The sequence below is a fragment of the Myotis myotis genome, unplaced genomic scaffold (assembly GCF_014108235.1).
Source record: "Myotis myotis isolate mMyoMyo1 unplaced genomic scaffold, mMyoMyo1.p scaffold_m19_p_3, whole genome shotgun sequence".
In the NCBI taxonomy this organism is placed as follows: domain Eukaryota; kingdom Metazoa; phylum Chordata; class Mammalia; order Chiroptera; family Vespertilionidae; genus Myotis; species Myotis myotis.
The window spans coordinates 204907573-204929909 of NW_023416335.1; the positions used below are offsets into that span (position 1 = coordinate 204907573).

General features: G+C 44.4%; 1 protein-coding gene across 13 annotated transcripts in view; it reads left to right on the top strand.

Annotated features, from left to right (window-relative positions):
* The first annotated feature begins 2275 nt into the window (after window positions 1-2275).
* HMGXB4 (HMG-box containing 4) overlaps window positions 2276-22337 on the top strand; it is a 30492-nt gene continuing 10430 nt past the window's right edge. Inside the window, exons 1-6 of one of the 13 annotated variants that reach the window (XM_036296954.1) lie at window positions 2335-2369; window positions 7209-7741; window positions 7935-8083; window positions 8242-8408; window positions 8516-8630; window positions 9516-10471. In XM_036296954.1, coding sequence (XP_036152847.1) covers window positions 9584-10471 — 888 coding nt within the window. In that variant the 5' untranslated portion in view covers window positions 2335-2369; window positions 7209-7741; window positions 7935-8083; ... (1 more) ...; window positions 8516-8630; window positions 9516-9583. The other 12 variants (XM_036296953.1, XM_036296957.1, XM_036296956.1 and 9 more) reach the window with 12 other exon arrangements.

Below are 22337 nucleotides of genomic sequence, written 5' to 3' on the forward strand. Positions count from 1 at the left end.
TCCCTCAGCCTGGCCTGTGCCCCCTTGCAGTCTGAGACCCCCTCAGGGGATGACCACCTGCTGGCTTAGGCCTGCTCCCCGGGGGATTGGGCCTAAGATGGCAATCAGACATCCCTCTGGCAGCCTGGCAGCCCTCGGGGGATGTCCACTTGCCAGCGGGGAGCAGGCCTAAGCTGCAGTCAGACATTCTTAGCGCTGCTGAGGAGGCAGGAGAGGCTCCCATCACCACCGCTGTACTGGCAGCCGTCAAGCCTGGCTTGTGGCTGAGCAGAGCTCCTTCCATGTGAGAGCGCCCTGACCACCAGAGGGCAGCTCCTGCATTGAGCGTCTGCCTTCTGGTGGTCAGTGTGTGTCATAGTGACCAGTCATTCCCAGTCCTTCTGCTGTTAGGGTCAATTGCATATTACCCTTTTACTATATAGGATAGAGGCCTGGTGCACAGGTGGGGGCCAGCTGGTTTGCCCTGAAGGGTGTCCCAGATGGGGGTGAGGGGGTCCCGCTTGGGTGCCTGGCCAGCCTGGATGAGGGGATGACGGCTGTTTGCAGCTGGTCACACCCCCTTCAGGGTGGGGGTCCCCACTGGGGTGCCTGGCCAGTCTGGGTGAGGGGCTGAAGGCCGTTTTCAGGCTGGCGGGTGACTGAAGCTCTCAACCTCTCCTTTTTTTCTTTCTTTTTTTTATTCTGGGATTTATTTACCTTCTATGGCTGTCACTGGAACTGAGAGCTGGCTTTAGCTCTGAGGCTCGGCTCCAGCTCTGAGACCTTGACTGCTGAAAGCAGGTATCTGGGTTTGTTTGGCTTCTATAATTGAAACACTGTTGCAGCTCCAGCTCTGAGGCCCAGCTGGCTGAAAGCAGGTTTCTGGGGTTTGTTTAGCTTCTATAATTGCAACATTGTTTCTTAGAGTGCAGCTCAGAGGCTGGCAGCGGCAGGCAGGGAACCTTGGCTTCCTCCATCACTGGAGCAAGCAAGCCTCCTGTTCGCTTCAGCTGCCTGGCTGCCGGCCGCCATCTTGGTTGGCAGTTAATTTGCATATCGCCCTGATTAGCCAATGGGAAGCATGTCGGAGGTACAGTTAATTACCATGTTTGTCTATTATTAGATAGGATTTGCATTTTCACTTTGGGAATAAATTCAACAACTTGCTCAGGCATTTTAACATCTCAGTGTCTCACAGTTATAAGAGCAATAGATAAATAAAATCCAATATTCTACTCAGTGCACAGGGAGAGAGACCATAATATGGTAAAGAGAGCACTGAACCAAGAGTCCAATAATCTGGTTTCTTTCTCATCCTCATCTGATCACTAATTGGCAGTGTGGTCTGAGACCAATCATTTTGCTTCCCTTGGTCTTAATTTCTAAGTATATAACATGAGCAGTATGACTACATCACCTTCAGGCACCTGTCCAATTCAGGAATGGCAAGCTCACTAGGACAAGGGTTCCTAATCTTTGATGGAATCCAAACCCCAGAAAAATACTCACGTGCATAAACACATAATTTTGCATAGAGATTCATGGAGTTCACAACTGTAAAAGCCAAACTATATCTCTAATGTCACTGCTCTGCAGTAACTAGGACACTGCTGCTTGGATTCCCCTGGTGATGAGGAGCTCACTACCTGAGAGAGTAGCCAAATACAATTAAACTGCTCTAGCAAAATGAATTCATCTTCATATTGAACCTATTGGCCCAAATTCTCCAGAGGAAAACAGAAAAACCCACCTCTCTCCTCTGTATGACATTTCTTCATTTCCCTGAAGACTGTTTCTAACTTTGAAATGCAAATAACTTGTGAGGAGAAATGCAGACGATCGCCATGCAAATTATTCTACAGTGTGCTGTCAGAAAAATAAGTTCTTCCGCCCCACCCCAGCTATGCCAAACACCCAAATGCAGATGCTCAATGCCAAATAGGCACCACGACTCTCAATGTGCATGGATCTAGGTTCTGCAGAGGGGGGAATTCCTGCATAAAAACATCTTGAAGGAAACAGTGGAGTCTTTGGGGCATAACGCTGCCTTAAGAATCAGAAAGCTTGGAGGAATATCCTGCCGCCCACTCCAACTACCTGTGTATGGTTAGGCAAGTCCCTTAAGCTCATCGGTAAACTGAGACAAAACCCACAGCAATGCGATGCGGGGAGGACTAACGCCAATTCTCCGTAGAAACCGGCCCCGGGCTCAGCCTGCTGCGCGGCGCATTCGATGCGCTCGGCGCTCGCCACCAGCGGGATTCCCCTTCGGGTCGGAGCCTGCGCTCTGGGCTCGACTGAGCCTCCCTGGCCGCTCGCGCTTTTCTCTCCGGCTCCAAGATGGCGGCGGGCGGCGGCGCGGAGGCGGGATCCAGGCGAGCCGAGTGAAGGTAGCGGCGAGCGGAACCCCCACGAGGCCGGGCTGAGCCCCCACCCCGAGGCGGCAGCGGCCCCGCCCCGCCGCCACCCGCCGCCCGGGGCCCGCGACACCGCTCCGGGGGCGCCCCAGACCCGCCGCGGCCTAGCCCCGGGGCCGAGCCGGGGACTGGAGTAGCGGCCGCAGTCCGCCCCCGGGCAGGGGCTGGAGCGGGCCGAAGGAGGAGGGCGGGCGGGAGCTGTTCAAACGGGGAAGGCGGGAAAGCTGCGGGGCCGGGAGGGGGCGTGCGGCCGCCGCGGGGGCCTGCGGGCCGGGGCCGCCCCTCCCCCTGCCCGGCCGTCTCCGCCCTCGGGGGCGCCGGGAGGCCGCCGGGGACGCGGGAACCCGGGTTGGGGCCGCGGCGCGGCTGGGGACCCGGGGTGCGGGGTCCCCGGGGCTGTCAGGTGGATCGGGCCCTGGAACCGGGCGATGGGAGGGCCGGGGCCTCGCGGGCCGGAGAGGATGCAGGCAGCCTCCTTCCTTTCCTCTCCGTGGAGCTTTGTTGAACCAGCTGTTGCCGCGAAGCTGCCGGGAGAGCCCCGTGGGTTTGCCGTGGGCACCGCCAACGTGGTGGCCCCGGGGGGCTCTGTGTGGACGGGGCCCGGCGCCGCGTGGACTCTCCTCTGCGTGGGGCCCATGTCCCCCCACGGCTACTCCGTGTAGGTTCGTGCACTTGCTTCGCTATCACGCAGAAGAGGAACAGCGTCGACCTGCCTGCTTTCCGATGGTTAAGGTGGCGGCTGGTTGTGTCTCCTCGTAGCAGAACAAATAAATAAATGAAAAAGCTGCATCCAGAGTAAAGCCTGTTGATGGGAGGAGGCCCGTCCAAGCGTGCGTCGCTGGCGGCTGGGAAATGCGTGTGGCCCGCCGACCCGTGCGGTGGGCGCGCGCTTCCGTTTCCATCGCCCTGGGATGCGCGGGTTGGGCCCCCACCCCGGGCGGGGGCATCGCTGCAGTTGGCAGAGCTGGCAGGGGCTGCGAGTGCTGCGTAGGTAGGGTAGGTGCCCGGAGGAGGGAGGGGCCAGAACCCGGAGTCGCTCCGTGCTGAGATTGGAGGCGATGTGGACAAAAAAGTGAGAAGACATCACCTGCTCCTGCCCCGGGAAGCGAGGACCGCAGACAGGCGGAGACAGGCGGCGGCTGGAGGCGCGTCTTCCTCCCCGGCACCGACTGGCCGGCTACCTTCCCGCAGGGAGGTCTGGAAGAGGAGGACTGGACCCGGATTTCGGGGTTTCGCTTGCTGCCCGGTTTCAGGGGCTCGCTTTGTTCCCTCTGTCAACATCCATTCACTTTCTCGGCTGAAGAGGCTTGGTAGTGATCGCTCGGACTACCTCAGGAACATCCCCTTCCGACACTTTTCCATCTTTTCGGTATTTATCATTGGGACTTTCAAGATGACAAAGTACTGCTGGAGCTTTTGGATTTCCCCCAATTACTTTGGCTAATCCGGAAAGCTGTGCCTGAACATGACGCGAATACTCACCTGCGAGAGAAGAGAAGCGTCGCCGCCGCCTTTTTACACCCTGAAAAGTCCCCAAAGAGCCATTTAACAATTGGCACGTTTCATAGGTGCACGTTCTTTATGATGGTCTATTTCTCCCATAAGCAGCATTGAATAATGAACTTTCATTGATGTTGTCATTCCTGAGCCCACTGAGAGGAACAGTTGTGAAATTATGCCTGCCTCTTCAAGTTGACAACAATTCTATAAACTGCAAAACGGTAGAATCCAGTAGAATGGGTGTTAACACCTGTTTTGCATTTGCCAACACTTTAATGTCAATTTTCATTAATCCTCACAATCTGCTGCCTAACCCTGAACTCTGAACGTATCATGGATAATATCCAAGATCCAGAAGGGATATCGGGAGTCATCTGATCTTACATATATATGTTGCCCTAACTGCCTTTCTTGCACACTGTTGCTTGAGACTTCTTTATCTGGTTTCATCTTCTTAAGTTAGCAACCAAAACTAACCCCTAGGCTGCAGTAATATCCTGATTTTAAAGTACTTAGAAAGTTAGGCTCCATCAGTTGCCTAGCTGGGTGGCACAGTTCATTTACTATGTTTAATTATTGTTTTTTTAAGCTTGTGGCTGCTGCCCCAATATTTTAGTGAATTGGACTTCCTTCAGGCCTCATTCTCTCTCTTTTTTTTTTTATGGGTTATTTAATCCTATATTTATAAAATGCTCTTCACTGTTTTTTATGGAAATTTAAATAGTAGCAGGCCTGATTCTAATACATATTGTGCCTTTGAGGATCAGCTTCTAATTTTATGTTCCCTTTCAGAGCTTCTTAAATTCACTGATTGTTTTCCAAAGCAGTCAGTTATGAGACGGAGAGCACTTTTCATAGTGCAGTAAGAGGCCCTTGTTTTCTTAGACTGTCTTCAGAGGTACTGACTTCTGTTTTGACAGTTGCTCAACTCTTTTATGTTAGTTTTGATATTACCAAAGGGAAGACCTGGTTATAGGCTCCGGACCTGCCTCTGCTTCATATAGAAGTGCATTTTGTTGTTGACAACAGATGGTGGCCATATTGATGACGTAGAATAGTTAAGATTTTTATTCTCCGTTTCTCAAACATTCTTTGCCAAAATTCATTTGGCAGGGGAAACATTTAACTTGAAGTCTAAAGTAGCGGTATCTCTTGGCATTATCAGCCTATGAAAACTAATTGGATCTATATATTTTTCTAATAAACTCAGTATTTCAGGGCCAATGAGATGATATGCTATTTTCAAATGAATGGATATAATTCCCTAGGACATTCCCCCTCCCCTCACCGCTTTTGGATTTAGTGCCACGTGGGTGGAAAGAGGAGGACAGTAATTTCTATTGGAGAAAGTTTAGTGCTAAACATGAAAAACTGGCTACATTATGTACCCTTCCTCCTTATATTTGTACATGAGACCTAACTTTATATCCCCTTCATTTCCTTAGAAAAGGCCTTTGAGCAAGCAGTTTTTCAGTTTATCTTTAAAACAATTCAGTTCATTTTGTTGTTTTTTCTTCACTCTAGCTTCTCTTACCTTGACCAAGTCCACTCTTCATTCCACTTCTTAGAAAAGTAAAGAAATGCTTTTTTATGTTTCTTAATCTTGTAAATCGTTCTGGGTAATACTTTTTTCTTTGTACTTTCAAATTAGGCAGATCTGTGCATTGTATTTTATCTGACTTGTGCTATTAAGTTGAACATTTCCCTTGTTAATGAAATTCATCTTTTCTTTTACAAAAGTTACATATTTCAGTATTATCCACACCTACGTAAAGGGATTGGCAGTGTCTCATTGAAGTGTCCTTCAGCATTTCTAAATTTCACTGTAGTAATGCAGGTAAAATAAAACTTAAACAAATGACCAATCAGATCAACTTTTAAGCATGTCTCTAACTGGATGAGAACATTTTCAGTATATTTAGTATATAATTTCTAAATTTCCTGCAAAGACTTTTCCTGCAGGAATTGTGACATTGCCTGTCCTTAAAGTATTTGAAGAACTTTCTCTTAGTGTATAGGTCACAGCTTGTTATCTTCAAAGTCAAAATGGACATGTAACTTGAATGCCAAAAAATAATAACAAATTCAAGACATAAAATTTGTATATTACAGTAATTTTTCAAAGTAGTGAAAATCTTAATAATCGTAAATATTTTGTCACCAGTTGACAAATATTCATTCTTATTTTCACCTAGCCTTTAAAATGTTAAAGGCTGATAGTGTTGAAAGCTGTCATAGGGCCAACTAATATAAGAAGTGTACCTATTTTTACATTTCTGTGATTTGAGCAAATTCATATAGCCTAACAAAATGTATGCAAAACATATCCTTCGGCTCTGGCTGATTTGGCTCAGTGAATAGAACATCAGCCTGTGGACTGAAGGGTCCCAGGTTTGATTCCAGTCAAGGGCATGTGCCCAGGTTGCGGGCTCAATCCCCAGCACTGGGTGTGCAGGAGGCAGCCGATCAATGATTCTCTCTCATGATTGACGTTTCTATCTCTCCCTCTCCCTTCCTCTCTGAAATCAATAAAAATATATATTTAAAAATATAGCCCTAACCGGCTTGGCTCAGTGGATAGAGCATCGGCCTGCAGACTCCAGGGTCCTGGGTTCGATTCTGGTCAAGGGCATGTACCTTGGTTGCAGGCACATCCCCAGTGGGGAGTGAGCAGGAGGCAACTGATCAATGTTTCTCTCTCATCGATGTTTCTAACTCTCTATCCTTCTCCCTTCTTCTCTGTAAAAAAATCAATAAAATAATATATATATTAAAAATATATATATATATATGCTTCAAAGATCTTTAATATCCCTATAATGTCATTGTTATGTCTGTCTAAATGGCAGTGCAGTAGATTTTAGCCTGTTGCCAATCCAAATGGTAGGACTTTGTAGTCTCGAATGTGGTGCAATCTGTCTTCCTCCACATCCTGCTTTATCTGCATTTCGTAACCATGTTGAACCTATCCCTCTGACTTAATGTCGGTGTTTACTCTCTCTCAGTGTTGTCAGTCCTGTTGGCATTTCAGAAATTCTCATTAATTTTGAAGTAATTTTTATGTGGGAGGTATTTTATATACTTCCTCAAACAACAACTTTAATTCATGAATCAAATCAAATTAAGGCAAGTGCACTTCCTACAGTTTCAACCCCACTCTATTGACAAACAGAATGAGGAGGTGACAAAACACTCCTTTATGCCTTGCTGCCCTTCCGGTCTGCCCTTGGATCACCACGCATTTCCGTCTGGAAGGTTGCATCTCCACAGTGATGTCGCATTACAGGAAGGTTTTCCTTCTTTGTTTCTCAGGCCTGGTCCTGGAGACGGGAAGGACCCTGGACACAGCGACACTTCTCAAAGGCCCTGCAGGACCGCCATGGCTTATGATGACGCCGTGAAGAAAGAAGGTATGACCCCTTAATCCGAGAAGCATTTCAAAGGGTGTGTCCTCTGCAGTCCTTGCAGCCCATGGACCTAGAGACCAGGACTGGCCATCACAGCCTGGACTCCCAAGTGTTGATCCAGAGCACTGTTAAGCCTCCACGTCATCCCCAGACTGGGCCCATGGAACGAACACCAACACAGGGTTCCAACACAGGAGCCTGAAATGTAGTGTATTGAGGCGATCCCCTGCAGCACTCGTGGTCCTTGCCAGCTCCATGTGCAGGAGTCTGGGGTAGGAATCACACATTGGACTCCCGCAGAGCAGCACAGCACGTGAATCGTTGTTCTTTTCAGCCTTACCTCTGCAAGTCGGTGTCCACCTGCCAGATCACAACTGAGAACCATGTCTGAGAATGCACGTTGGGCCTTTGCATAGCATAGAAGTATTGCTTCTTCAGGTTTGATTCTTGTATTTGCAGCCAGGTCTTCAAGAAATATTCTTGTCTCCTTGGATTTCATGTTCCCGTGGACTTACTGAAACATTATTTTAATTTGGAAATGGAGGGACGGTTGCATTACAGATGTCATTTGGTTGTTACTTACTTGACTTTCTCATTTCCTTTTCTTCCCAAATGAACCTGTGCTTCTCAGATTGCTTCGATGGTGATCACAGCTTTGAGGACATAGGACTAGCAGCTGGCAGAAGCCAACGAGAGAAGAAACGTTCTTACAAAGATTTTTTAAGGGAAGAGGAAGAAATCGCTGCTCAGGTCAGGAATTCTTCCAAGAAGAAGTTAAAGGTAAATTCTAAACATTTGAATTAGGAAAGTTTTAAACTATCACATATCGTATTTCCTAATAGTTGGAGAAAGAATTTCTGTTAAAAGCTTTTAAAAAGAAAAACAAACATCTTTTGTATCTATTTTCATTATTTTCTGTTTTATTTTGTTTCCCGAAGTCAGAAATCATCGAAAAACAAGATTGGTTCCAAGCTACTTTTGCCTCATCATCTTATTCATGGGTCAATTCTTCCTCTTTAATTCCAGGATAGTGAGTTTTACTTCTTGGGGACGGACACGCACAAGAAGAAGAGGAAGCACTCCTCTGATGATTACTACTATGGAGGTAAGGATGGGAAGGGGCAGCAGGTGGGACAGACACATCACTGGTTCTTGGAGTCGGGGTAGGGGAAAGGGATCCAGATGTTGCTGACTCAGTGGCCTATTTAACAGGACAGTGGTTCTTGTTCTGAGTGCCGATAAACCAGTGTGAAGGAGGAGAGAGGTGGAGGGCTGGTATTTTGGAGGATTCAGCATAGAAGAACAGTCTTCATTTGTGATACACCAGGTACCAGGTTCCTTCTCTCCCCAATCACCCACTTATCTTGTGCCCAATGTTATCTAGCATCCCTTTTACCATAAGTCATCCTGGGCCCTCTGGCCTGCACCTACGGGTTAATTCTCAATCCAGTGGACATCTGCTCATAGACCACCTTTTCTTAGCTGTGTGATGCACACAGCTGACAAGACTAACTCTTTACTAGAATGGGTCTGTCCTGGACACAGAAACAAACAGTACTCTGTCTGCGGTAAACCTGAATTGTAACCTCGTTGACCCTTGAACAACGCGGGGGTTTGGGGCACTGACTCGCACAGTTCAATCCACATATAACTTTGACTTCCCAAAAACTTAACTGCTAATGGCCTGTTATTGACCGGAAGCCTTACCAATATCATAAACAGTCAACACGTATTTTGTATGTTATATGTATTACATACTTTACTTTTACAATAAAGTAAGCAAGAGAGAAGACAATGTTATTAAGGAAATCATAAGCAAGAGAAAATACATTTATAGTATTTATTGAAAAAACCTGCATGTAAGTGGACCCGTGCAGTTCACACCATGTTGTTCAAGGGTCACCTGTCCTCATAATCCCACAGCTATAGGCTATTCTGGGTATGCTCTGTGGTTGCTGGTGAAGACTCAGTGAAGAAAAACAACTGTAGTGGTGAGAACTGTCTCCAGGGTCAGAGGCAGGGTCTACCAGGCCAAGAAGCACATGGGCATCCTCTCTGAATGTTAGGAATCAATTGAAGGACCTCCCCTTAAATCACTCCTGTTGGCTTCTTCCTCGTGTTAGTTGGGTGTTTGGGGGGGGTGGGGGGGAGAGGGGAAACTTGTTGGAAGTTGCTTTGTCACATGGACACTACTTCTCTTGGTTATTTCTAGATATTTCGTCTTTGGAATCGTCACAGAAGAAAAAGAAAAGGTCCAGCCCGCAAGCTGCTGATACAGCTATGGACCTGCTGAAAGCTATCACTTCCCCGCTGGCCGCAGGCGCCAAGTCCTCCAAGAAGACAGGGGAGAAGTCCTCTAGCTCTTCTAGCCACTCGGAGAGTAAAAAGGACCACCACAGGAAGAAAGTCAGTGGAAGCAGTGGGGAGCTGTCCCTGGAGGACGGTGGTTCCCACAAATCCAAAAAAATGAAACCGCTCTTTGTGAATACCGAGACACTGACCCTCCGTGAGCCTGACGGTTTAAAGATGAAGCTCATTCTCTCCCCAAAGGAGAAGGGAAGCAGCTCCGTGGAGGAGGAGTCTTTTCAGTACCCCTCTCAGCAAGGGGCTGCGAAAAAGTCCTCTAAGAAATCAGCTCGGGATGAGCAAGGTGCTTTACTCCTAGGACACGAGTTACAGAGCTTTCTGAAAACAGCCCGGAAGAAGCACAAGTCGTCCTCAGACCCACATTCATCTTCTGGCCCTGAAGGCTGTGGGTCTGATGCCTCCCAGTTCCCAGAACCCCACAGTGCTAATCTCGATCTTCCAGGGCTTGAGCCTATCCTAGTAGAATCAGACTCAACCTCTGGAGGGGAGCTCGAGGCTGGTGAGTTGGTGATAGATGACTCTTACCGGGAAATCAAGAAGAAAAAGAAGTCAAAGAAAAGCAAAAAGAAGAAGGACAAGGAGAAGCATAAGGAGAGACGCCATTCCAAGTCCAAGAGAAGTTCAGGCCTTTCTGCTGCAGTGGTGGGAGAGATCACAATGACTCCTGGCCCTCCTCCCAGCATCCCCTACCCTGCAGCAGCTGCCCCTCCCCCACCACTTCCTGGCCTCCACACTGATGGGCATAGTGAGAAAAAAAAGAAAAAGGAGGAAAAGGATAAAGAGAGAGAAAGAGGAGAAAAGGTAAAACATTTTTTAAGGTGTGGTGGGGGTAAGAGATGAAGCAGGGTCCTGGCTTCATCTGGTTGGAGCATCGTCCCGTGCATAGAAGGGTCATTGGTTCGATACCCGGTTCGGGCGTGTACGGGAGGCAACTAACTGATCCATGTTTCTTTCTTACAATGATGTTTCTCTCTGTCTCGCTCTAAAATCAATTTTTAAAAAACATATCCTCAGGTGAGGATTTAAAGAGAGAGAAAGAGACAGAGAGAGAGAGGCAGGTTTGTCCTTGATAGTAGTAGGTAGATGTGGAAATAAGCAGCCGAGGTGAACAACTGGGAATGTAGCAAGGTAAATCTCTTGGAATGACACAAAGTATAAAATATTACCAATGGCTGAGTCTGTCTGATACAAAACAGCAATCTTAATTATTCATGGTTTTTCTTAATGGAGTTGTTGTCCCACTGTGTCAAGCATAGGGAGGGTGGTCAGAGAAAGCTTAAAGAAGGAAAAGGATGTCAGTGGAAGGGAACGCATGGAGGCAGAGAGATGTTTAGGAAGTAGCATTGCAAAACTACTGAACTCCAGTCCTGCGTTTCTAGCTGCCTGATACAGCTTTCTACCTGTATGCCTTGGGTACGTCACATCCCCAGACCTGCATCTCCTCCTTTATCTCTCTCTGTATTCCCCATTTCCTGCCACTCAACCCAAACTCAAAACTATGTGCTTCCATGGACTGTGTGGGAACTGAACTTGTTTCCCGTACATTCTTACCACTATTCCTCTGCTCATTTTCTTCTAAGCCCTCTTCCCATTCTCACGTGTTGAAGCTGTGCATTCCCTTCAAGACTTAATCAAATGCCACCTCTTCTAAGACATCCCGACCCTCCAGTCAGAATTAACTTCTTGATTGATTTGAGAGAGAGAGAGAGAGAAACATCGATTTGTTGTTCTACTTATTTATCAATTCATTGGTTGTTTCTTGTATGTGCCCTGACTGGGGATTGAGCCCACAACCTTAGCATCTCGGGACACTCTAACCAACTGACCAACCCAGCCAGGAGCAGAATTAACTTCTGAACTCTCATAACACCTTGCTATCTCTCCCTTATTACACTTACTGCCATCTTTGTACATGTTCCATTTCCCCTGTTAAAGACTATTAGCTTCTTACAGGTGTTTTAACTCGGCAGGGGCTGTTTTAGTCACCTTAATAGTGCCTTCAATTCCTTTATGTCCTTGGTAAGCATTTTGTGATATGGCAAATGAGTGACTATGTCGATGAAAACATGTATTAAAAAACGCGGGAGCAAATGGCAGAGAGTTTTAAATTCCAAAATAAAGGATTTGGCAGTGGACACTTTGGGGTTATGAGTAGGGTGTAGATATGCTCTAAATCAGCAGTCGCCAACCTTTTGGACCTCACGGACCACCGGTTGGCGACCGCTTTTAAAGGTTTCCTTAAAACAGTGGCCGCCAACCTTTCGGACCTCACAGACCACCAGTGGTCTGCGGACCACCGGTTGGCGACCACTGCTCTAAATGATAATTTCAGAATAAAATGATAGAGCTGTACCAGGTGGTTTAGACTGAAGAGAGACTTGAGACAGACAACCCAGAAGCTTATTCTAGTCCAAAATCAGTTGTCAAAGCTGATAGAAATAAAATGGGAGACAGGTTCAGGAGCAGCTGAAGGGAAAACTGACATCTGGCCACTGGGCTTGGATGCCAGAAATACAAGTGAGCATAAAGATGTCCCTTAAGGTTTTGAACCTAAGTACCTTAGAAAATAAAATTATAATCTCCTCAGTGGTAGGGAGTTATTTGTAATTTCCCCCATGTGGCCAGCAGTTGCTAGTGAAAAAGAATTATAGTCAGGGCACAAGTCTTCCTACGAATCAGTATTTGATTGTGACTGTCCAAACCTGAAGCATTCAGACTTTGAATGTAATAATTTATCCAACAAATATTTATGGGACACATGCCGTGCTTTTTAAACTTCTGTGAAGCTTTAAACAAACATCCTTTCCTGGGTTTTGTTTCAGTATAAAAAAGAACTACCTGAAAGTCCACCTAGACAGAAATGTTTCAGGAATCCTGTTCCCTCAGTCTACAGTGAGCAGAGACTGGAGAGCCAACTGTAGAAATGCTGAAGGCCTCTGTCCCCTTTCTCCCTTAGAGTCTGTGACCAGGGCTGCAATCAAAGTAGGAAGCAAGAAGACTGGCTGGTTTGGGAGAAGATAAGTTAGGTTTATAGTTAAGATATAAGCATCAAGAGATTCAGCACATCTAAGTGGTCAAGATAGTGAGCTGTGGAGCCAAAGCACTTGGGTTCAAATCCTGGCTCTGCCACTGATAAGCTCTGTGATGTTGCACAAGCTACGCAGCTTCTCCATCTGTAAGCTGGGGGTGATAATAGACCCTAATACAGTGATGGCGAACCTATGACACGTGTGTCAGAGGTGACACGCAAACTCATTTATTTTTGGTTGATTTTTCTTTGTTAAATGGCATTTAAATATATAAAATAAATATCAAAAATATAAGTCTTTGTTTTACTATGGTTGCAAATATCAAAAAATTTCTATATATGACACGGCACCAGAGTTAAGTTAGGGTTTTTCAAAATGCTGACATGCCGAGCTCAAAAGGTTCGCCATCACTGCCCGAATAGGACCCATACAGACTGAATGAGATGATGCATGGGGATGTGTTTAGGACTTCAGTGTGGCAAGGTGCCATAGCAAACTCAAAGGGGCACCATTAGATATTTTAAATATATTAAATTTTCTAAAGAGACAGCAGTACTTGACATCTGTCAGAAACCTTGTGAATTACTAGCTCAAAGTAATTCACAGTTTCAGTATCTTCTCATGTACATGTCTTTTAATAAAGCCATATCGTTTCAAAGCTGGGTTTTCTGTAATTGGTCTGATGGAAAGCAAGTACCATGTGAAAAGTAGGCACCATGAACCAGCAAAGTTTGGGAACTTTGGCTTTGCACCATGCTCAGCACATTAGTGGACAGTTCATAAATATTAGTTGTTAGAATCATCTCACTGGAATTTCCAGAGAGCAATGGAAATGCGAGGCCTAGGATTCAGTAGAATGTTTGCAACTAGGGCTAGAAGTTGGGTGCTCCTGTGCAGTGAATGAAATATGTGAGTGGACCGGAGGGAACAGAGCCCGGAGCAGAATCTTACAGAACACTCACCTGAGAGCACTGGCGAAGGAAGAGGGAGCAGGTGTGTTGGAGGAAAACCAGAGAGGGGTCAGTGTCACGGAAGGGAGGAGACAGGCAGTCTCAGAGTAGACGGTCTCATGCTGGAGAGGACAAATTGTTACGTGTGGTGGGGAAGAATAGGAGCCAGATGGGCGGAGGTCAAGGGATAGTGAGCAGCGAAGGCAGCAGGGGTGGAACTCTTACTGGAGAATTTTGACTGATACAAAGAAGGGAAATTGGGCTATCTCCCTAGTGACAGGAAACCTTTTCAGTGTTGAGTTCTATTTGGGAGGTGGGTGTTCTTGCTTGCTTGCTTGTATCTTTGTTGTTGAATCTTGCTTTCTAAGAAGGAACAGAGAAATCACATGGTAATATTTTTTTTGAGCACAGCAGTTTTTAAAGGAAAAATTTCATATATACCAAGTAAGAGAAATTCTAAAACAATCAAATTTTAAGATTAAGAAGGTATACATTTTTTGTGTCAAAAACAAGAAACGTTCCTCCCAAACATGACTTTTCTACAAAGCTAGTAGCCAGAAAAGTAGAAAAGCATGATCTTACTTTCCTGAATGTATTTCTCTTATTAAGTACAGAAAAGTGATTATATGTTCACTATTTACTGACATACTCAGCTGAATTCACTGGGCAGCCTTGAGCATTCCTTGTGTTACTTATCCATGATTACTCTTTAATATATAACTTCCTCTGGTGTGTCTGTTTGCTCATTTGTGCTGTTTTCCATTTATTCAGGAAATACAAGTGGCTGATGAAACCATAAAACATTGTTCACTGATCGTAACTAGTGAATAAAAGAGCTCACTGCAAATGTGAGCAGGGTTATTCTCTGCAAGATTCATCACATGGTAGTATCTTAATGCCTCCCCTTAAAGATCATCCCATTAGAGTGGAAGTTTTTGTGTGTATATAGGAGGCACAGGACATGGGAACATTTCAAAGTTTTATTAAATCAACAAAGCCTATCCACTATCACTCAAAATAATGTTGCCACTTCAGAGAGGTGTCCTTTAATTATCTGTATGTTTCCAGAATGTCCACATTTTCTCTAAGCCAACTAAGGCTAGCCAGGTGTCCTACTGCCTGCACACCCAGGCATTGTTGCCAGTCTGCTGAGCTGAAGTCTGAGCTATAATTAGCCTTGTGATGGTTCTGTATACATTCTCCATTGGTAAGACTGAAGCTGAACAACAGCAGCAAGTGGTGAAAGCTAGTAACTACCATCTATGAGTGCCTGCCATGTGCCAGGCTTTCCTAGGCATTTTACATGCATAGCAGTCCTGACTGATAGGTACCATTTGGCAGAGGAGAAAGCTGAAAAGACGTGGAGCCAGAATTTTAACATGGGTTTCTTTAACCCCAAACCTGTCCTCTTTCCATTCTACCACATGCCTTTTTAAAACTTTAAGAGATGGCTACCCAGTGCCATAATACCTTTTGACAAAGCTAAAAGTAGGTTGGTTCTAGGTCAGAGGAAATCAATATAGTGTGCTGCTGTCTGAGATTAGTCCTACTAAGACGTATGTAAAGATGTTTTTAAATTAAAGAGGCAGAATATGATGAAATATAATGAGAGCTTGGACTCAAATTCAGCAGACTTAGATTCTTGTTCTGCTACTTTAGCCTTGTCCTCTTAAGATTGTTTCCTCACTTCAAATGAGGTTATTAAGACTAAATTAGGTGATACACATAACACACTTAGCACAGGCTCAGCTCAGTAAATAGTTGTTTAATAATTACTGTTGATTTCATCGTGAATTCTTCAAAAGCATAAAATGAAAGCATCTTTTTAAAACTTTTTCAACCACCAATCACGTTAGACTAAACAAGGAAACTATGCTTTTATGGTTTTGTTTTTGTTTTGCTCTGTTTTTTGCTTTTAGGAAGCAAACACTGCACTATCTCACCTGTTTGGAAACAGTTAAGAACCAAAACAGGGTCTCTAAGGAGCAAAAGCAGATGTTATAAAGCGAGTTTCTTACAGCTTCTGGGAGCACTTCAGGGGTGCTGGGGGAAGGAACATTGCCTAGAGATGGATCATGTGGCCTCTCTGAGCCTGTTCTTTGTGGAATAGCGCTCTGGCACTCAGCTACTGCACCTACAGGGTGTTGTGAAGATCGGATGAGGTAATAATACAAATGAGTGCACACTGGCCTTTCATGCACAACTGAGTCGGTCTTACTCGGTACTCATGCATTGTGCCAGGCACTTGCCAGGTGCTGTGGACAAACATGAGTGGGATAGTGTCAGTCTTGGGTGTAGTAAGAGAGGTTGGAAAGTGTTCCATGTGATGGACCTCAGCAGAGACAGGTGCTGAGGGAGCATGTGGAGAGCCTGGAGGTGTCAGAGAAGGTTTCCTGGGGGAGCTGTCATCTGAGCCGAATCTTGAAGCCAAAGATGAATTAAGGAAGAAGGTAGAACTGAGTAAGAATTAGTAAATTACAATAGTAATAGCTATATTTGTAGAGGTTTTACTCTAGTGTTCTCAGCACGACACTAAGTTTTTTAATCTATGGTATATCAGTGAATTTTTACAAGAACCCAATGAAGTGTCGATATTATCTCCATTTCACAGAAATAAGCCCAAAAAAGTGATATTACCTGGCCCAGGACACGCACCTATTTAGTGGCAGAGTAGGAATTTAAACCCAGGTTTTTCTGATGACAGGATCCATTCTCTTTCCACTATACAGAAAGTATTTAAATTATAGACAGAGGTATATTATGAGAGAGAGCAGGAGTACAGCGTATATTTTAGAAAGATTTCCATTCAGAATGGTCAAAATAAAAGCTTTGGTGTGAAAACCTTACTTTGCACCCTGTCCTTTAGCCAGATCAGACTTAGGGATCTCAGTCCAGTTCATTTGCAAGAGCATCAGTTGTCATGGTTATGAGCACGGGCTCCAAAGCCAGACTGAGTTCAGATGCTGGCCCTGCCACTCCATTGATATATGACTATGGATCTCCGTTTCCTCGTGTTTAAAATGGCAGTGATGATGGCACCACCTAGTAAGGTTGTTAAAAGGCTTAATTTCCATAGATGTCTCCTCACTGTTCATATTAATGAAGAGATCAGACCCTCTCATCAGCAGAAGAAAGCCAAGTTGTATTTTTAAGATTTCTAAATTATGTTTTGACTTAACCCTCAGAAAGTTTATCCTTTAAAAGACATTTTTAAACTAGAGTCATGAGAAGGCTTGAAGAGTAGTTTTTATCATATTCTCAGAGTCTAAGATCCCAAAGAGTTAATTAAGCAGGACTGTTTTATAAAGAGCATTAAGAAGTTGCTCTTTGAAAGATCTTGATACTGTGACAAATGTCATCAAACATTTAAAAGGATGTTCTGGCTGTAAAATTACAACATTGTGAGTCACAGTAAGTGGACTTGTTACAAGTCATTTGCTACAATTAATACTAATGTATCCAAGTTTTCAAAATATTAACATTTTATTAAAGGGCAGTTCATGTTATTCCAGATCCACTGTGGATCACTTGCAATACTTGCATGAGAAAGTCGGACTGGAAATAACTGGCCTTTCATTTAGAATCTCGTGGGAAGTTTTGTATGTGTAGAGATCATCCATTGTTTGTGTGTTTTTAACTACTAATTTATAAAAATGTCTGTGCCCTGGGAAAGTTTTAACCAGTTTAATTTGGAACTTGAGTGCACAGACTGAAGTTGCATCTTGTGCAATGATTAGATGCTAAGGTCAGCACATAAGGTGGAAGCTGTTAGTCAGAGTTTCCCTTGAAGATGCCCCAGGAAGACTCCACAGTGAAGGCCAGCAGGGTCTGAGTCCGACAGAATGCCAGCCCAGTGCAGCTAGGTTTCCTGTCTTCCGCACCAGGGAAGTCATTGGCATATTTGCAGGAGCCATCATTTTACTATTTTTACCGTTAGCTACACTCGATTAGTAGTGAGTTGTACACCCTGAGAGAGACATACAGGAAATACCTGGGGAAAGCAGATTTATCCTCTTTCACACGCCAAGGAATAGGTTCTTGGAGCGGAATCACCCAGACTGGTCAGTCCAGCCCTCACGCATATTCTCATTCCCTCTCTCTCTCTCTCTCTTTCTCTCTCTCTCCCCCTTAAATATAGAACTTGGGTAAGCTTGGTGTGTTGTGTGTGTAGTGCTGCTCCATTGTGTCTTATTAGAACACTTAAAGCATTTGGGGCTGTGAAGCTGCTACAAAATTAATGAAGGAGAAGCAGCACCCAGAACTCCAACCTCCTTAAACAGGGCTGGCTTCACCAACAGAAGAGTGAAAATGGGACCTTTACTATTTAAATGAAAAGTTTAAAGTAAAGGCCGTGTTGCCGTTTTCTATGTGTGAAAAAGCTTGTATTAGCTTTTTGGATGCCACAAATTCTATTTTGAAAAAGGCAGGGAATAGAAAAGAACTCGGAGTAGATTTCTATTGTAGCATAACAAATTACCACAGACTCGGCCGTTTAAAACAGCATTTCTTTATGATCTCCCAATTCTGTAGATCAGAAGTCCAGATAGGGCTCCACTGGGCTCTGCTCAGGCTCTCGCAGACTGAGCCCGAGAGCCCTGTCCAGGCTCTCACCTGAGACACAAGGGCCCCTTCCAAGAGTTGGCGGCTCCTTCGGGCTGCTGGCAGCGTTCAGCTTCTTGCTGTTGTGGAACTCATGGCACCTGTTTCCTCCAAGGCCAAGGCCAGCAGGAGCGTGTCTGCTGCTGCATCTGTTTCCTTCATGGGCTCACCTGACCAGGTCAGGCCCACATGGGATAATCGTAATGACTGACTCGGATTCACTCCCTGGGGACCTTAATTCCACCTGCCATCTCACGTGAAATAATCGTGGGAGTCAGTATCCCATCGCAGTCACCGTCCTGCCCACACTCCAGGGGAGGGCATTAGACAGGGCTTGTAAACCAGGGGGCGGAAGTCGTGGGAGCCATCCTGGATTCCTGCCTACCACATAAATAATATTACTGAGTACCTACTGAAGTGCCCAACACGGTCCAATTCATTCCCACCTTTGAGTAAAATGGCACTTTCCATGTTTGAACTACAGGGAGACTAAAGCTCGGGGAAATGAAGTAATTTGTGTAACTAGTAAAGAGTGTGATCAGGATGCTAACTTAGATCTGCTGGCCTCCAAAACCCCGCTCTCCATTTGGCCACACTGTCTCTGACCCACCCTGCTGCTTCTCCCTCTTTTCCAGTGTATTTGCTCTCCCCCAACCTCACTGTCCTGGCTGTCGGCCATCCTCACCCGCCCCTGGCACTATTGCAGCAGCCCCCTGCGTGGTCTCCCCACCTTTGCTCTTACTCCTCTCCAGGCTCTTCTCCACGGCCCTAAAGTGCAGCTTGGCCATGTCACTTCCTGCTTGAAAAGCTCGACTATTTGAATCGCTTCTATTGGTTCATACTGTAATACAAACATGTCAAAGGCTAACACGGGCCAAATAAATGAGGCATGTGGCATGCGGCCCGTGAGTTTGACATGCTTGCTATAATACATAGGTTACAAGGCATCCATCTGTGGCTCTGCTTGCAACTCTGACGTCATCTCTCACCTCTGTTTGAGGAGAGTTGCCACATGTTCCCTCTGCCTAGAACACTCTTGACCTCTCTTCATCTGGCTAATTCTACCCAGTTTTCAGGCCTGGGTTAAATGTCACTTCCTCCAGAGGCTAATTAGGTGAGATGCTCGTATTACATGTTCCTATAGCATCCAGTACTTTCCCTATAATATTGTCACATTCTATTATCAGGATATATTGATCTGTGTGTCTGATTCCCAATATCTGGCAGAAAGTGGATACTCTAATAAATATTTATTAAAAAGCTAGAGGCCTGGTGCATGGATTCGTGCACCAGTGGGGTCCCTCAGCCTGGCCTGTGCCCTCTTGTGATCCGGGACCTGTCAGGGGATGTCAGAGGCCCGGTGTACAGATTTGGCCCGATCCCCGCAGGCCAGGCTGAGGGACCCTAGCGGTGCACAAATCCGTGCACCAGGCCTCTAGTATGCATATAAAATCTTTAGTTAATCTCTTCCTCTTCCCTCTGAGATTCATCAATCTGTTCCATGTTTCTATGCCTGTGTGTTGAGCATCTGCCCCTGGTGATGAGTGCGCATCATAGCTACCAGTCGAACAGTCACTTAGGCTTTTATAAATATAGATGAATGGCAAAGTACTTTGATAGGTTATTTTTTTGTGTTGCCTTTGAAATCTTTCCTAAAGTCTCTGCTTTTCCTTCTTTGTCATTGAAATACTTTTAATATCACCTATCATAAGAGCTCTCCACTTCTTATATGTTTTATTCAGGATCAAATAATTAGTATAAGGGAAAGATGGCGGGCCTTTAAGCTCTAAAGTTAATGTGTTTTCCACTATTTTGTGCTGCTTAACTGCCTTAGAATGTGAGCTCATCCTCTTAACTACTCACCCTACCCAGTGCAGGTACTCAATAAATGCTAGTTTATTTTCTACATAACTGAATAAAGTCCTTTAGAAGAGTTTTAAGAGGAACCCTTTCTTTATTAAGTGGATTTGGAGCTAATATATTGGCCAGGAGCTGTGTTTAATTTTGTAAAGTTTTAATTTTATGTTATAGCCTGGGGGAATAGGGAGCATGAAAACTTTTACAGTATTATATAGTGTTTGAGAAAACATTGTTAAAACTCCATGCATGTTTAAAAGTATGACCAAATGAGCTATGAACTCTCTCAAGAACATATTCTTTCTATTGTCAATATTTAATAGTGAGATTGATTCTATAGTTGAGAAAGATGTGGCTAAGTATAGACTTCCACAAATTCTTTCATCATGTACTCCAGTAATTGGCAGGCCTATGGCTAAGCTATTTAAAAAGATTAGTTTAAAACTTTTGAAGCTGAATTTGTAACAAACATGCCACAGTTTTCATATCCAAAGAAGTGCTTGCTGTCTCATTGAAAGCACTTACTTTGAAAGCTATCAGGAAAGTTTCTGTTTCTCAGAATGGTTTCAGAATTGCTTTTGTTCATTATTTTTTAATTTTTCAATCATTTGACATACAGTATTATGTTAATTTTAGGTATACAACATAATGATTAGACATTTATGTAACTTATGAAGTGATCCCCGGATAAGTCTAGGACCTATCTGACTCCATGTGTAGTTACTACAATATTATTCACTATATGCTACGTGTATTTTATATCCCATGACTGTTCTTATAACTAGCAATTTGTGCTTCTTAATCCCTTCCCTTTTTTCACCTATCCTCCAGTCCCCTCCCATTTGTCACCCATCGAAAATTAGAATTCCTTTTGGAATTAAAATCAGAGCCATCACATAAGCTTTTTATTGTCATCAGTCTCTGCCAGTCTTTGGCCTTTGAGGGTAATTATTTTATGGAAACAACATTAAAAAGTAAGGTGAATAAAGTGTACACTCAGGTTAAAACAGCACGCAACTCTGAAGTCAAGAAACAGGACTGTGTTGTTTGTTGGTTTGTTTTTATCATAAAATCGAACACTTAAGACAAACAAAAGTTCCCAGTAACTTTTCAAGCACCAAACATTCATCATAATAACTGCAGGACCAGGAAGGACTGTGTTGGGAGCAGATGGAGGACTGATCCACATAACTCGATGCTTACAGATGAAGTTTTAAAGGAAAGTATGCTAAACACATCTCAGTTTATTGAATAAAGATTATAAAGGGATAATCTTTTCTTTTTAAATAGTAACTACTTCTGTAAGGAAGCAACTTTCTTTCTTTCATTGGCCCTCAATGTATAGCCCAGGCTACCTAGGTGGTACTCAATTCTGCTGTTATCGCTTAGTTTAGTTGTAGTCATAACTACAAGCAAATCCCTACTTTTTGAGTTTCCCTTTTCTTGTCCTCAAATGAAAGGTTTAGACAGGTGCTACCTATTGAATCTTTTCAGGTAGGGAAACTTAATCTTTTCCCCCTCTGTCTATGGATAGTTGTACAATGGAATGCATAGGAGTATGTCATCTTTTGTTTTAAATATCCCTCATTGAACTGGCTGTTACTCAAAAACCATGCTTTGCTCTTGGAATTGTCATAATCCAGTGAAGAGCAAACATACTTCAAGTAGTACAAAGTAGTTTGTTGGAGCGAAAGAGGTTCATCCTACCTTGACTACCAAAGAATTCTCTTGTTATTTATTTACCTCACCTGAACCACAAGAGTGTGAACAATGACATACTGGTAGACTACAAGTGACAGTAAAAATAGGATCAGGAAAATTACAAGATAAGAAATCAAATGCAGAGGAACAAAAGAACATAGATTTGGCTCTTGGCTTTCACAGTTTAAAAGGAAATTATGTGGTGGTTATTTCAAAGATGAGAAAAGTGACATCCCGGGAAAGGTAAAGAATTTGTTTAGCACTCAGTTTGGAAAGAATACACAGGAAGGCTGGGGGCTTTACAAGTAATTACCGCGCAGCTGCAGCAGTCTGAAACATCTAAAAAAGAGTTAGCATGTGCTTTTACCTCCTAAGCAACACTGATAGTCATCTCTGGGTGAGGAGAAGCAGGAATTAAGTTAATGATCCTCTCTGGGAAAGCTGGTTAGTAGTTTAGAACGCTTTCCTGGATGGAAAAGGGTGTTAGATTCAGAGTTACTTGTGTTCTGATCAACCCTGTTCTGTTCTCCA